Below are 16437 nucleotides of genomic sequence, written 5' to 3'. Positions count from 1 at the left end.
GCACATATATTCTTTAGACAATTTCATTATACACCTATTTCCGCGTTTTTCAAAATTTGTACAAGATTTTGAAAACAAAATTATTTTTGGAAAAAATTATTTATTTATTCTAAAAATTCAACAAAATGTCCATAGCTCAAAAAATTGATCAGATACATTTTTGAAAATTTGTACACATATTCTATAGACAATTTTATCAAACACCCTTTTCAGCGTTTTTCAAAATTTGTACAAGATTTTGAAAAAAAATATTTCTTGAAAAAAATAATTTTTTATTCTAAAAATTCGACGAAATATCCATAACTTAAAAAATTGATCAGATACAATTTTAATAATTAGTACATATATTCTTTGGACAATTTCATTTGATAAGTGTTTTAGCGTTTTTTTAAAATTTTAACAAGATTTTGAAAAATAAATTATTCTTGGAAAAAAAATAGTTTTTTAATTTTAAAATTTTGATAAAGTGTCGTCCATAACTCAAAATATTGATCAGATACAATTTTAAAAATTAGTACATATATTCTTTGGACAATTTCATTAAAAACCTATTTCATCGTTTTTCAAAATTTTTACAAGATTTTGAGAAAAAAATTATTTTTGGAAAAAAAATAGTTTTTTAATTTTAAAATTTTGACAAAATGTCCATAACTCAAAATATTGATCAGGTACAATTTTGAAAATTAGTACATATATTCTTTGGACAATTTCATTAAAAACTTATTCCATCGTCTTTCAAAATTTGTACAAGATTTTGAAACATAAAATTTTTTTTGGAAAAAAAATTATTTTTTATTCTAAGAGTTCGACAAAATGTCAATAACTCAAATGATTGATCAGATACATTTTTGAAAATTGGTACACATATTCTTTAGACAATTTTATTGGATATCTATTTTAGCGTTTTTTAAAAATTATACAAGATTTTGCAAAAAAATAATTTTTGGAAAAAAAATTATTTTATATTCTGAAATTTCGACAAAATGTCCATAACTCAAAAAATTGATCAGATACATGTTTAAAAATTCGTACACATATTCTTTAGATAATTTCATTGAACAACTATTTCAAAATTTGTACAAGATTTAAAAAAAAAAATTATTTTTGGAAAAAAAAATATTTTATATTCTGAAATTTCGACAAAATGTCCATAACTCAAAAAATTGATCAGATGTTTAAAAATCCGTACACATATTCTTTGGATAATTTCATTGAACAACTATTTCAACGTTTTTCAAAATTTGTACAAGATTTAAAAAAAAGTTATTTTTGGAAAAAAAAATATTTATTTTAAAAATTTGACAAGGTGTCCATAACTGGAAAAATTTATCAGATACATTTTTGAAAATTTGCATACATATTCCTTAGATAATTTCATTGCATACCTATTTCAGCGTTTTTCAAAACTTTAACAAGATTTAAAAAAAAAAAATATTTTTGAAAAGAAAATAGTTTTTTATTCTAAAAATTCGACAAAATGTCCATAACTCAAAAAATTGATTAGATACATTTTTAAAAATTTGTACATATATTCTTTGGACAATTTCATTGGACACCTATTTCAGCGTTTTTCAAAATTTGTACAAGATTTTGAAAAAAAAAATATTTTTGGAAAAAAAATAATTTATTTTCAAAATTTACAAAATGTTCATAACTCAAAAAATTGATCAGATACATATTTGAAAATTTGTACATAGATTCTCTAGACAATTTCATTAGACACCTATTTTAGCGTTTTTTAAAATTTGTACAAGATTTTGGAAAAAAAAATAATTTTTTATTTTAAAAATTCAACAAAATGTCCATAACTCAAAAAATTTATGAGATACAATTTTGAAAATTAGTACATATATTCTTTGGACAATTTAATTAAACACCTATTTTAGCGTTTTTCAAAATTTGTACAAGATTTGGAAACAAAAAATATTTAAAAGGAAAAAAAAATAATTTTTTATTTAGTTTTATATAAAAATTATATTGAGAAAGCTTCATACAGTTATTTTTCAATATTTATTAGTTTTCAAGCCCAGGCAATACATAAATTTAAATTTCTCTAGAACTACTGGGTGTAGATGAATGAAATCAACAGTAGAGTATTAAGAAAACGTAGCTCAACAGACTTTGTTAATGGCTTTAAGCGATTAGAACAAAACCTTTGAAGCTATTGGCCTTTATTTATCCCTAGTTCGAATAAATTGATTTTCAAGTCCAGGCGTTAGAAAAATTAAAATTTCTCAAGTACTACTGGGTGTAGATCAATAAAATCAACAGTAGAGTATTACGAAAGCATAGTCCTACAAACTTTGTTAATGGCTTTAAGTGATTGGTATAAAATCTTTGAAGCTATTGAGCTTCATTGACCCCTGGATTGAATTAATTGATTTTCAGGCCAGACGTCGCAAAAATTAAAATTTCTCAGGAACCACTGGGTGTAGATGAACGAAACAAACAGTAAAGTATTAGGAAAATGAAACTATCTAAATTTTGTTAATAGCTTTAAGTGATTAGAATAAAACTATTGAAACTATTGACCCTTATTGATTTCTAGTTCGAATAAATTAAAAAATTCACATTTTTCTAATATTTTTTCAGATAGTAAAAAACGCTCCAGTTTTCCTTAAAAATATGTCTACAATAAATTACGTCTGTCTCAAAATATTTTATTTTTTACATTTAAATTCAATTTAATTTTTTTTTGAACTCTTAATCTACTTTCAAGTGCCTGGAATAAATTTATTTTAATATATTCAAGTGCCTCTTAAAGGCAGTCAAAGTGCTTCAGATTCTTTAAATATGTTTTCAGTTTACTTTTAAGTGCGTGGAAGAAGCTTAAGAATACTTAAAGTTCTTAGTTCTTAAGATAGAGACAAACTATTAAAACATTTCGATTTTTTCTCCAATCAATTAAAATTCAATTTTCTCCCGTTTAAAATCTCATCGTCAAAAAACACTTAACCTGAGTCACCCAATTATTTTACTAAAGCAACCTCTACTCCAATTTTCCAACCCTTTTCCCGTGATATAAAGCTATATATAATATGGCAATAATTAGATTACCGTCACACAGTTACCTAATAATATCCAAAGTGCAAATCGTAATAAGGTAAATGTGCCTGCTTATTAAAATTTCAATAAAACCGTCGAGAGTGAAATTCCGGAGCAGATAAAATGGCTAATCCGGTATAACGTTTAACGTTTTTTTTTTAATTATGACGTAATTGACGCAAAGGATGAGGAACCGGGAGATGTAATAAGTATCATATTTTAATTTACATCCGTGACTATATTTTCATCGTTTAATCTTATTAACTTAACTAAAGAACAATTATGAGAGTCATGAATATAAACTAAAGATAATTAGAAGGATTTAGTAATATCTATTTGTGCCCTACACAGAGTGTATATTTGCCTAATAGTTAAGATTTCTTTTTACTATATGTATATATACTACTTATAAAAATCTTTGGACGGATTTAGAGCTATACAGATCCGGATTTAAAATATCGTTTGTGTATTTTTAAGTACATCGTACCGCTACATATTTCCGCTCTATTTCCGGTAAAACTCAATTGTTTATTGTTATAAAGTTTAAGTGACCAATGATCCAAGTTTAATGTATTTGGGGTTATTTAAAAAGGAAATACTTATCCTGTTATTTAAAGGCATTTTCCTTGAATTGTCCAGACACTAATTCTTCCATCCTTGGACTTTTTAAGGTAATTTTCTTATAAATTCAAGGCAGTTGAAGCCATTTTAAATCTCTTCTCATGTTTCTCAAATTTAAATTTCTATAGATAAAATACTCATACCTCTAAAACCAAGAGATCTACGGATCTGAAATAAATTAATTTCAAATTTAAGGAAATAAAAAAAATCTAAATCTCATGACCTCAAATTAAAAAAAAATTAGACCAATGGAAGAATGATTTAATAAGATATACGTAAAATGTTTATTCCTATATCCTCGTAATTATAGACTGGGTGGGGCCTTTCTCTTCAATGATTTGCACAGTCTTATAGACGTATGACCGCCAAAAAATTAGATATAAATATGGGCCCCCAGTATTGTTTAATCATTGATCTGTTTAGCTTAAAAGAAAAAACATGTTCTCTAAAGTAAGTAAATCATTTATTTATAAATTACAGTATTCATATTTGCATGAATTAAAGTCGATTTGTTAGATTTTAACAGCTTTGATCTTTGTAAAGAAGCCTAAAGGATGCGCTGAATATTGTAAATATTAGAATGCTAAAATAAATTGTCTATGGTTAGATCCTTGCCGTCGCTGCTTTCGTAGCTGTCGCCCAAGCCGGAGTTCTCGACTACTCCCACGGACACCACGCCACCTCCTACTCCGTAGCTTCCCCAGTCGTAGCCGCCCACGCTGCTCCAGTCTACGCACATGCCGCCCCCGTAGTCCACGCCGCCCCCATCGTAGCTAAATACGCTGTCCCAGCTTACGCCCATGGACACGAAGAATACCCCAGTGCCCCGGCCAAATACGAATTCAACTACGGAGTCCAAGACCCCCACACCGGAGACCACAAGAGCCAACACGAAGTACGTGACGGTGACGTAGTCAAGGGCAGCTACAGCGTCGCCGAAGCTGACGGTACCTTGAGAACTGTGCACTACACCGCTGATGCCCACAACGGATTCAACGCTGTCGTAGAAAAGTCCGGAACGCCTGTCCATCCAGTCGCTGCTCCCGCTAAAGTTGTCGTACCTGCTGTAGCCAAGACTATTGTAGCCGCTCCAGTTCAATATGCTGCCCCAGCTCACTACGCTGTCCCGACTGTAGCCAAGGCTATTGTAGCTGCTCCAGCTCACTATGCCGCCCCAGCTCACTATGCTGCCCCAGCTCACTATGCTTCCGCCCCAGTAGCTTATGCCGCCCCCCATTACTACCACCATTAAGTCTGTGAATGCTTTATTATGTATATATCGTGACCAAGTGGGTTTTTTTTTATTTATTTTTTGTACTGTATATATAGAAAATTGGTGAAATAAATTCGCTACATCAAATATGTGTTTTGTTATTTTTAAATTCAAATAAGTCGCCTTATTCAATTGGCACTATTATTTTTCATATGATTTCCTTTTTTTTTCTATCAATAAACTCTCCTTCTTAATTTTCGTCAAACTTGCGTTAAATAATTATGTTCTGGCAACGTTGGCTTTAGAACTTCCATATAATAGAGGTTATGTTATCGTGACATGCTGTGCCACAAACTCTAGTTCCATTGTTGCCAACTGTTGGTTTCAGAAACGTTGATAGAAACTAAAATGCTTGAAGTACAATAGTTCCTTCCTTTCCTTGTTTTTGGTTTTTAAAAAATAGGTTAAATCATACCAAATTTTTATAGTCTATAAGACAAACTTTTTTTAGATTAGTATCTTTTTCCTGAAATCTTAAAAAAAAATTATCATGGCAACATTGGATTTGGATATTGAGTGTTAGAGTTCATCCTGCATATTAAAATAACAGATGCGACAACGAATTCAGGAAGAGATATGGCTTGTAGTGGGATTCTAAAATTAGGATTCGACACGATTACTCATTTTAAATAACATTTTCAATCGTGTCTTGCTGATTGCCTAGTTTTTAACGATTTATCGACGACACGCTTGGGTATATCGTATGCACCAGACGATATACCTTCTTCTTTATTTAATACGTGCATAATGTGTCAGCATCCTTTTTTAAACGTATTTGTTTCATCGATTGTTTATCAATAGTCATACCATGTTTTCATTTTTTTTATCAAGAATAGATCTAATTCGACCCTATTTTTCACATCCTCCTGTCAATAATAGAGGCAGAAGAAGTAAAGTTACGATTAAATTGACTGTTTTAGGATATCAAGATTTTATGCCACTGCAGGTTGTTACCAAAGAAACATTAGAGAAGGTTTTAATTAGCGAAACTACTGCAAGTCGTTGGATCCATGAAATTATTGACAATCACCTTGCTGACTGATTAATTAATTTTTCAAATACAAGAGATGAGAGACAACTTAATGAACTAACATTTATGGAGAAATCCAATTTCCCTGGTGTTATAAGGTGTTATTGATTGCCATAATAAAACCAAAAGTCGATAAACACAACAAGTTTTTATGTTTTTCCGTGAATTCGATTTTTATTTCCCTATTGTGGGTTTTTTATTTTTTAAAGAAATAATAATATGGCCATATATTTAAATAAAAAAAACACGGAGGCGAACAAAATTAACCAAACAAATGAAAATTTTTAGAGTGTTTATCAATAGAAAAGACAATTGACGTTCCATCTGTAAAAGATTATGGAAAATAAGAAAAATATACCAACAAACCGAAATTAAATTAAAACGAGTTTAGTCGACGATTAAAATTTAGAATCCACCTTTTCCAAGTCGTGATGGTATCGAGATCGAGTGGTGACTTTAGAATCCTAGTGCTGGACTTCCACGTCATCCCTTACTCACATAACACGTGGTTATTCTTTGTCCTTGAGGTTCATTACCAAGACTCTTACCAACCCTTTGCCGATGGTAGCAGAACCCACACCAGTAGTTAGGCTGGACGATGTCGGATGCAGCGTAGTAGAAGCATTACCATGCATTTAAGAATTTAGAATTGAAAAACCAATAGAAGGAGCCAGAACCCTTCCATCAGCATTCCGTCCAGTTTGTACTGGACTGGATGGAAAGGACAATACAGAAAGGAAGGGAGATAATAAGAAAAACCTCAAGTGAGGCTACAGCGAGTGTTTGAATAGCCTAGGAGCTCAGACCAATAACCTTCGTGACCTTCGTCATGAGATTCCCATGGGGACTGAAACAGAAGAAGAAGAAGATTTCAGGCTTCGTTGCCAAATATTAACTCTTATTAAAGATACACCAAAAATAACGTATTTGGTGAAATACGGTATTTAACGGGATTGTCTCTTGGTAGTTACTGGGCATATTTGTACTTTGGGTATTATTAGGTAACTGTGACTATGACGGTAATTAATTATTGCCATATTATATATAGCTTTATCACGAGAAAAGGATTGGAAATTTAGACTAGGGGTTGCTTTAGAAAAATAATTGAGGATGGAATATTGGAAATAATCTCGACGTGGTAGGTAGCTATAAGAAGAGAATCTACTCTGAAGACAATCCATTGTTGTCAAATTAAGACGTAAGTGAATTGAACCTTTTTTACAGCACAATTCACTTAAAATTTGCGTTTTCAGTAAATAAAACAATAAAAATATTTTATAATAATTTATTTGGTGTTTTTTTTTAATGAATATTTACAAAAATAAATTATTAGCAAAAAATAAATCTCTTCCTAGCATTTATCGGTTTAATGGTGGTAGTAGTGGGGAGCAGCATAAGCTACTGGGGCAGAATTGTAATGAGCTGGAGCAGCAACAACAGTCTTGGCTACAGCATAGTGAGCTGGGGCAGCATAATGAGCTGGGGCGGCATAGTGAGCTGGGGCAGCATATTGAACTGGAGCAGCTACGATAGTCTTGGCTACAGCAGGTACGACAACTTTAGCGGAAGCAGCGACCGGATGGACGGGAGTTCCGGACTTTTCTACGACAGCGTTGAATCCGTTGTGGGCATCAGCGGTGTAGTGCACAGTTCTCAAGGTACCGTCAGCTTCGGCGACGCTGTAGCTGCCCTTGACTACGTCACCGTCACGTACTTCGTGTTGGCTCTTGTGGTCTCCGGTGTGGGGGTCTTGGACTCCGTAGTCGAATTCGTATTTGGCTGGTGCGCTGGGGTATTCCTCGTGTCCATGGGCGTAAGCTGGGACAGCGTATTTAGCTACGACGGGGGCGGCATGTGCGTAGACTGGAGCAGCGTGGGCGGCTACGACTGGGGAAGCTACGGAGTAGGAGGTGGCGTGGTGTCCATGGGAGTAGTCGAGGACTCCAGCTTGGGCGACAGCTACGAAAGCAGCGACGGCAAGGATCTAAGGATAGAGAGTATTAAAATATTTACAATTTTCAGTAAATTGGATAAAAAATTAAATTTCGTCTTGAGCTTAAATGATTATCAATTTTTAAGATTGACTTCTAAAGTTAATTACATTAATAATTGCTTACTTTAGAGAACATGTTTTTTCTTCTAGACCAAACGGACCAATGATGAAACAATTTTGAGACCCGATATTTATATCTATTTTTTTGGCGGTCATATATTTAGAACACTGCGGATAATATAGTAGAGATAGGCCACACCCAGTTTATTATTACACGAATATAGAATCTCATATTGGAGCTGCTTTGCATCACCCTTGTACTGACGTAGATTTATCATATATGCAATATTGAACTTCTTATGCAAATTCAAGATGATTTTTATAAAAATTTATCATCATATAAAGAGCTTTCTCTCAGGTTCAATCTTAAATGTTTGCAAAAACTTCACGTTTCTTGGGAGAATTGAAGGGCATAGGTCTTGTTGGAGGAGTTTTGATAAAGTTTGAATGATTATTCTTTTTTAGGCAAAATTGATATTTGCAATGTATCTGAAGTTCGTGCGGTAAGATCTGAATAAAGATTTCCTAAGTAAACATGCACTTTTTTTAAAAGAATCTAATATCCGAATAATATATGAAACAAACTATGTAAATACAATGATCCTACGAATAAGGTATAATATAAATTCCTCTATCCTCGTAATTATCGACTGAGTGGGGCCTTTCTCTTCAATGATTTACAGTCTTGCAGACGTATGACCGCCAAAAAATTAGATATAAATATGAAGCGCCGAAACTGTTTAATCACAGATCTGCTTGGTCTAGAAGGAAAAACATGTTCTCGAAAGTAAGCAAATGAATTGTCAATTTATTAGGAATATAACAATATTTTTTTAAGTCAATATCTGCATTTTAACAATGCAGTAAAAAGTTTAAACATTGAAAAAACTCTTTATTTTTAGATTCTTGCCGTCGCTGCTTTCGTAGCTGTTGCCCAAGCTGGAGTCCTCGACTACTCCCACGGACACCACGCCACCTCTTACTCCGTAGCTTCCCCAGTCGTAGCCGCCCACGCTGCTCCAGTCTACGCACATACCGCCCCCATCCTAGCTAAATACGCTGTCCCAGCGTACGCCCATGGACACGAGGAATACCCCAGCGCCCCAGCCAAATACGAATTCGACTACGGAGTCCAAGACCCCCACACCGGAGACCACAAGAGCCAACACGAAGTACGTGACGGTGACGTAGTCAAGGGCAGCTACAGCGTTGCCGAAGCTGACGGTACCTTGAGAACTGTCCACTACACCGCTGATGCCCACAACGGATTCAACGCTGTCGTAGAAAAGTCCGGAACGCCCGTCCATCCAGTCGCTGCTCCCGCTAAAGTTGTCGTACCTGCTGTAGCCAAGACTATTGTCGCTACTCCAGTTAAATATGCTGCCCCAGCTCACTATGCTGTCCCGACTGTAGCCAAGGCTATCGTAGCTGCTTCAGCACACTACGCCGCTCCAGCTCACTATGCTGTAGCTGCCCCAGCTCATTACGCTTCTGCTCCAGTATCTTATGCTGCTCCCCACTATTACCATCACTAAGCCGACAAATGCCATAAAAGAATTAATTTTTTACTGTTAATTTATTTTTGTAATATATACATTAAAAAAACGCCAAATAAACTATTATAAATTATTTCTATTGTTTTATTTATTTAAAACTCAAATTTTGAATAAAATTTGCTTTTTTCTGTACGGAAGTCTAATTATACTTTATTAAGATTGACACTATAGTGCAACACACACGCAACAATGGTAATATTGGGTCCTAGATTTTCTTTACCTGTAGGTATCTCTTTCTAGCTCTCTTCTTTCTTATGGGCTCTATTGCTCCCAACCTCTATTTTCAATTTCTTCCTCTCTAAAAGCTACTACTGTCTTTCTCAGTAACTTCTTGGCTCCTAGATTTCCTGCACTGCAGTTTTTTCGTTTAATTTTTTGAAGGCCTTTGCTTTTCAGATTATTATTACTTTTAAATAAACGACACTTTTCACTTATTAATTTTTTAATTTGTATACTTTTAACTTTATTTTATTATGTCTCTTTAAACATATATTGGTAAGACATCACAGATATTGACGTATATGGTTTTGAAGGGCTATATTTTTTCCCAGAAACCCATATTATAGTCTAATGCGGTTTCTCTCCAATTATTTATGAACTATTTAATTAATTTCCACTTTCGATTCACGAAAAATTGTCATCAATGCAATCGGTATTTGGATTACTTCGCATAAGTCATCACAGTATATCACAGTTCATCCCATAAATGTTGAAAAGTAGAACAATGTTCCGTTCTCATGCGTATAAACGTTGTGATATGTCTTCTACCATGGAACTCTTCTGTAGAGAACTGTTTATGTAATACTTCCCTTTTTTGTCCAGAGTTTTCTTTCATGCCTTTTCCCAGGGTCTCTGCTTTATATTAAGGTATTTGTTATTTGTTGGATACTAAATTTGCTAATATATTTCCTTCCTATTGTATCTTCGAATCTCCCACTATCCAAGCCAACCTTATGTTAAGTTTATTCACATTTGCCTTCAATATAATTTGTTTAGTTAGATCTGTGATTCAGTTTTGGTCTTCGTGGAATTTATTTTCCTAATTGCACTTTTTGAATTGATAATAATTATATGGTTTTAGGCAATTGTTTACTTTGTGTGTTTTTATTACGTCGACGTAATATTTACCGTAGTTTAAAAAAAAGTCAATTTTTTAATTAGCTTTTGCTGGTAGCTGAATATTTACCATTAATTTGGAAATCTCGTTATTTATTTTAATTTATTATTTATTATTAGTGTATTTTTAGCAAGAATTAAAAACATTTGGCAACGGGGCCTGATATCTGCCTTCCGAATTCTTATTTGCATCGGTCAGTTCAGTATTGAGAATGAGCTATGACAGTCAATATTTAAATCCAATGTTGCCATAATTTATTTTTTCTCACATCTTGAAGACTATTCAAGGCATATTTAGATAGTAAGGGAAAATATACTCTTTTTTCTTTAGATCCAACTTTAATCATTCTGGTTTTCAATTATGTTGAGCATCCTAAAATCATCATTTTATATTAAACAGGTGGCAGTATTAAAGGCAATTGGGAAAATCATTTGCCTATAAAATAAATAAAAAAGAGTCCAAACTACTACCCTGAGTAACACCAGAGATAGCTCATCAGAATTAACATTTGGTAACATGGCCTGATTTTTGCTTTCTGAATTCAATATTTGCAGCTGTCAGTTCAGTATCGAGGATGAACTATGACAGTCAATATTTAAATCCAATGTTGCCATAATTTATTTTTTCTCACATTTTGAAGACTATTCAAGACATATTTGGATAGTAAGGGAAAATATCTTTTTATTTTTTTAGATCCAGCTTTATTCATTCTGGTTTTCAATTACGTTGAACATCTTAAAATCATTCTTTAAATATAAAACAGAAGGCAGTATTAAAGGAAATTGGGCAAATTATTTATATATAAAACAAATAAAAAAGGGTTCTAATTACTATCCAGAGGAACAACAGAGTTAGTTAAATACTCCAACCCTCGCCTCTTAATAATTTCCTATGAGATATGGAATTAAAACCTTTAAAGCATTAGTGGAAAAGCCAATTTGATCTAATTTTCAAGCACGATCAACCTCATCTAACTTTTTTGCACAATCTGTAAAAATTACATCAATTTGTTTTTTAAAATTAATGGCATCAGCAGCAGTTTGAAAGAAAACACGTGAATTTGTAACTGTAGATCTATCCAGTATAAGACCATGCTCAAAAATTTTGACCAGAGTATTTAATACACTTATAGGCCTATAATTTTTTAAGTCATTGCAATAATCGGATTTAAAAATGAGTATAGTGATGCTCCCTTTTAATTTATTAGGGAATATATTGGTTTTTAAAGATACAATAAATATAATTTGTAAGGGTTTTATGAGATAGTCAATTCGACCTTTATAAGAAGGTAATTTGTCCTTACGAGTACATTTGACACTGGCTTTAACATATCATGTTATTCATGCTTAAAGAGATTACTGTTGAAACCATACTAAAATCAAGAGTTGGCAACAATGGTTTTCTCTGGACTTTGCTGTCACGACAACATAACCTCTATCTTACACAAGATTTAAACGCGACGTTGCCTTAACATGAAATTGAAGAGAAAGGGATTTATAAAAAAGAAAAAAAATGGAATTCATCTAACATTCAATTAATAGCGTTAATTGAATTGAACCTCATTAATATTTTTCAAAATTCAAAACACATAGCTGAAGTTGCGGATTTATTTAATCAAATGTCTATATATAGAGTACAAAAAATAAATAAAAAAACCCACTTATTCATAATATATACATAGCATGGCAATAACAGACTTAATGGTGGTAGTAATGGGGGGCGGCGTAAGCTACTGGGGCGGAAGCATAGTGAGCTGGGGCAGCTACAACAGCCTTGGCTACAGAATAGTGAGCTGGGGCAGATACATAAGCCTTGGTCACAGCTGGGGCAGCATAGTGAGCTGGGGCAGCATAGTGAGCTGGGGCAGCATAGTGAGCTGGAGCAGCATATTGAACTGGGGCAGCTACGATGGTTTTGGCTACTGCAGGTACGACGACTTTAGCGGGAACAGCGACTGGATGAACGGGAGTTCCAGACTTTTCTACGACAGCGTTGAATCCGTTGTGGTCATCAGCGGTGTAGTGGACAGTTCTCAAGGTACCGTCAGCTTCGGCGACGCTGTAGCTGCCCTTGACTACGTCACCGTCACGTACTTCGTGTTGGCTCTTGTGGTCTCCGGTGTGGGGGTCTTGGACTCCGTAGTCGAATTCGTATTTGGCTGGGGCGCTGGGGTATTCCTCGTGTCCATGAGCGTAAGCTGGGACAGCGTATTTGGCTACGACGGGGGCGGCATGTGCGTAGACTGGAGCAGCGTGGGCGGCTACGACTGGGGAAGCTACGGAGTAGGAGGTGGCGTGGTGTCCGTGGGAGTAGTCGAGGACTCCGGCTTGGGCGACAGCTACGAAAGCAGCTACGGCAAGAATCTGAAAATAGTAGAAATGAAAATAAACATGTAAAGTCAGCTATTTAAGTTAAAAACAAATCAAAAAATAGTTTTTGACTTACTTTAGAGAACATGATTGTTTTTTTTGACCGAACCACACGAACCAATGATTAAACATTCTTCAGGGACCGATATTTATACGAGAATTTTTTTTGAGAGTCATACATAATATAAATTACATAGAAGCCCCGCCCTTATTTATGACCGTATATAAAAATTTGAAAGTGCTTTATTTAATTCATCGAAAATGCACGATTTAGACCGCTGTGACCTCCCTGGGGGTATGATCTAATCTGTACGATTTGTAATTTGAGATTTTTTACGATTAAATCGGTTTTACTTGGAAATAGTCGTATTAATGGTATTAGGTAGGAATGGATGTTAAATTGTGATTTTAAAAAAAAGTTACAAGTCATTCATATTAATCTCAGTAATCAATATTTAATTCCTTCATAGTTGGAAGTTCATTCTGATGATTTTCTGTATTGCACAATTCAATTAATTTAGAGTTGTTTTATGTTTTTCCAAAAAAAGGCCAGAAAGGACTTTTTCGTAGTTTTTCGAGTTTTAACCAAAAGTTTCCTAGAAATTTTGAAAATTAAAAAAAAATTTCAAATATTTCCCTTTTAATTTATTAGGGAATATATTGGTTTTTAAAGATACAATAAATATAATTTGTAAGGGTTTTATGAGATAGTCAATTCGACCTTTATAAGAAGGTAATTTGTCCTTACGAGTACATTTGACACTGGCTTTAACATATCATGTTATTCATGCCTAAAGAGATTACTGTTGAAACCATACTAAAATCAAGAGTTGGCAACAATGGTTTTCTCTGGACTTTGCTGTCACGACAACATAACCTCTATCATACACAAGATTTAAACGCGACGTTGCCTTAACATGAAATCGAAGAGGAAGGGATTTATAAAAAAGAAAAAAAATGAAATTCATCTAAAATTCAATTAATAGCGTTAATTGAATTGAACCTCATTAATATTTTTCAAAATTCAAAACACATAGCTGAAGTTGCGGATTTATTTAATCAAATGTCTATATATAGAGTACAAAAAATAAATAAAAAAACCCACTTATTCATAATATATACATAGCATGGCAATAACAGACTTAATGGTGGTAGTAATGGGGGGCGGCGTAAGCTACTGGGGCGGAAGCATAGTGAGCTGGGGCAGCTACAACAGCCTTGGCTACAGAATAGTGAGCTGGGGCAGATACATAAGCCTTGGTCACAGCTGGGGCAGCATAGTGAGCTGGGGCAGCATAGTGAGCTGGGGCAGCATAGTGAGCTGGGGCAGCATAGTGAGCTGGAGCAGCATATTGAACTGGGGCAGCTACGATGGTCTTGGCTACTGTAGGTACAACGACTTTAGCGGGAACAGCGACTGGATGAACGGGAGTTCCGGACTTTTCTACGACAGCGTTGAATCCGTTGTGGTCATCAGCGGTGTAGTGGACAGTTCTCAAGGTACCGTCAGCTTCGGCGACGCTGTAGCTGCCCTTGACTACGTCACCGTCACGTACTTCGTGTTGGCTCTTGTGGTCTCCGGTGTGGGGGTCTTGGACTCCGTAGTCGAATTCGTATTTGGCTGGGGCGCTGGGGTATTCCTCGTGTCCATGAGCGTAAGCTGGGACAGCGTATTTGGCTACGACGGGGGCGGCATGTGCGTAGACTGGAGCAGCGTGGGCGGCTACGACTGGGGAAGCTACGGAGTAGGAGGTGGCGTGGTGTCCGTGGGAGTAGTCGAGGACTCCGGCTTGGGCGACAGCTACGAAAGCAGCTACGGCAAGAATCTGAAAATAGTGGAAATGAAAATAAACATTTAAAGTCGGCTATTTAAGTTACAAACAAATTAAAAAAAAGTTTTTGACTTACTTTAGAGAACATGATTGTTTTTTTTGACCGAACCACACGAACCAATGATTAAACGTTCTTCAGAGACCGATATTTATACGAGAATTTTTTGACAGTCATACATAATATAAATTACATAGAAGCCCCGCCCTTATTTATGACCGTATATAAAAATTTGAAAGTGCTTTATTTAATTCATCGAAAATGCACGATTTAGACCGCTGTGACCTCCCTGGGGGTATGATCTAATCTGTACGATTTGTAATTTGAGATTTTTTACGATTAAATCGGTTTTACTTGGAAATAGTCGTATTAATGGTATTAAGTAGGAATGGATGTTAAATTGTGATTTTAAAAAAAAGTTACAAGTCATTCATATTAATCTCAGTAATCAATATTTAATTCCTTCATAGTTGGAAGTTCATTCTGATGATTTTCTGTATTGCACAATTCAATTTATTTATTTAGAGTTGTTTTATGTTTTTCCAAAAAAAGGCCAGAAAGGACTTTTTCGAGTTTTAACCAAAAGTTTCCTAGAAATTTTGAAAATTTAAAAAAAATATATATCAAATAGACCATAAAAAAAATTTCAAATTCTCGTCAAAGAGAGCCTTTAAAAAATAAAAATGTTTTTTTTTGACGAAAAATAAATAGGGGTACGTAAAGCGATGCAATTTCTTAGGAAATCAGCTTTTATTCTTTTACAAAAAGGTCTGAGAAAAATATGATTTATATAAAAGTTGCTTAGATTAATAAGAGCTACTCCTAAAAAAATTAATTTTAATTTTATTTCCCATACAGTGGGACCAAATCATTAAATACTTATTGATCAAAAAGGCCAACTATCTTGAAACCTACTTGGTATTTTACTTATTGTATTATAGCAAAGAATACTCTCTTCAAAGGCAAATTAAAGAGTATTTGAAAGCTTTACACCAAAAATGAACCAGCAAGAAGTTTTTCGTTGTTATGTGCTTTTTTAACCTAAGGTGGCTGCGACATTTTGATCATATATAAAGATTGTTTAAATAAAAATAAATTAAATTATGTAAATTCCTATATAATTCCCATATAAAAGTTTTAAAAGAAAATTAAAATGTTGTTGACAAAAAAATTATAGGGGTACGTACAGCCATGATTTTTTAAAATAAATTATTACTACTTTCGTACAAATTATGGAAGAAAAATATGATTTACACAAAAGCTGTTTTAAATGATAAGAGAGAAGATCTCTAGAAAACAAAATTTTCAATAATTTTTATGTATGGCAATTTCCTCAAAATGTACTATTGCTGTTTATGCAACAGATGCTTCCTTGAAGTATAAAACTAGATTAAATTAATAATTATGTAAAATACATACAATGAAAATTAAATAACTTTTCAACGTTTCTCCCTTCAATAAGGTTTAATGCAATTCAAATGTCCTGAGGATAACCCTTAAAAGCCGAAAATATCTGGCTAATAAAATATTTATTTCTTCTAAT

The 16437-nt window shown here is 33.8% G+C and overlaps 4 protein-coding genes across 4 annotated transcripts; 2 read left to right on the top strand and 2 right to left on the bottom strand.

Moving 5' to 3' along the window:
• The first annotated feature begins 4089 nt into the window (after window positions 1–4089).
• LOC126743940 (cuticle protein 19-like) lies at window positions 4090–5026 on the top strand. The gene is made up of 2 exons (XM_050451224.1): window positions 4090–4116; window positions 4274–5026. The coding sequence occupies exons 1-2, from the start codon at window positions 4105–4107 to the stop codon at window positions 4916–4918; spliced, it is 657 nt and encodes a 218-aa protein (XP_050307181.1). The 5' UTR covers window positions 4090–4104; the 3' UTR covers window positions 4919–5026.
• Window positions 5027–7240: 2214 nt separating this feature from the next.
• On the bottom strand, window positions 7241–13221 carry LOC126744166 (uncharacterized). The gene is made up of 7 exons (XM_050451525.1): window positions 13141–13221; window positions 12394–13058; window positions 9117–9429; window positions 8933–9068; window positions 8771–8783; window positions 8087–8159; window positions 7241–7953 (listed from the first exon to the last, which is right to left on the bottom strand). The coding sequence occupies exons 1-7, from the start codon at window positions 13150–13152 to the stop codon at window positions 7336–7338; spliced, it is 1830 nt and encodes a 609-aa protein (XP_050307482.1). The 5' UTR covers window positions 13153–13221; the 3' UTR covers window positions 7241–7335.
• LOC126743941 (cuticle protein 19-like) lies at window positions 8783–9651 on the top strand. Its single transcript, XM_050451225.1, has 2 exons — window positions 8783–8809; window positions 8925–9651. Exons 1-2 carry the CDS (start codon window positions 8798–8800, stop codon window positions 9555–9557), a joined length of 645 nt encoding a protein of 214 aa, XP_050307182.1. The 5' UTR covers window positions 8783–8797; the 3' UTR covers window positions 9558–9651.
• Window positions 13222–14102: 881 nt separating the features above from the next.
• Window positions 14103–15079, bottom strand: LOC126743939 (cuticle protein 21-like). Its single transcript, XM_050451223.1, has 2 exons — window positions 14973–15079; window positions 14103–14890 (listed from the first exon to the last, which is right to left on the bottom strand). Exons 1-2 carry the CDS (start codon window positions 14982–14984, stop codon window positions 14207–14209), a joined length of 696 nt encoding a protein of 231 aa, XP_050307180.1. The 5' UTR covers window positions 14985–15079; the 3' UTR covers window positions 14103–14206.
• Between the last annotated feature and the right edge of the window lie 1358 nt (window positions 15080–16437).

This window comes from Anthonomus grandis, chromosome 13 (genome assembly GCF_022605725.1).
Source record: "Anthonomus grandis grandis chromosome 13, icAntGran1.3, whole genome shotgun sequence".
Taxonomy (NCBI): domain Eukaryota; kingdom Metazoa; phylum Arthropoda; class Insecta; order Coleoptera; family Curculionidae; genus Anthonomus; species Anthonomus grandis.
This window is presented reverse-complemented; position numbering and strand designations above follow the sequence as displayed.

Coding starts and splice junctions, on each gene's coding strand:
- LOC126744166 (XM_050451525.1), bottom strand. Junction 9,430..12,393: donor CCCCATTACTACCACCATTA/AGTCTGTTATTG, acceptor CCTTGGCTACAG/TCGGGACAGCATAGTGAGCT. Junction 9,069..9,116: donor TATTTGGCTGGGGCGCTGGG/GTATTCCTCGTG, acceptor GTATTTAGCTAG/GATGGGGGCGGTATGTGCGT.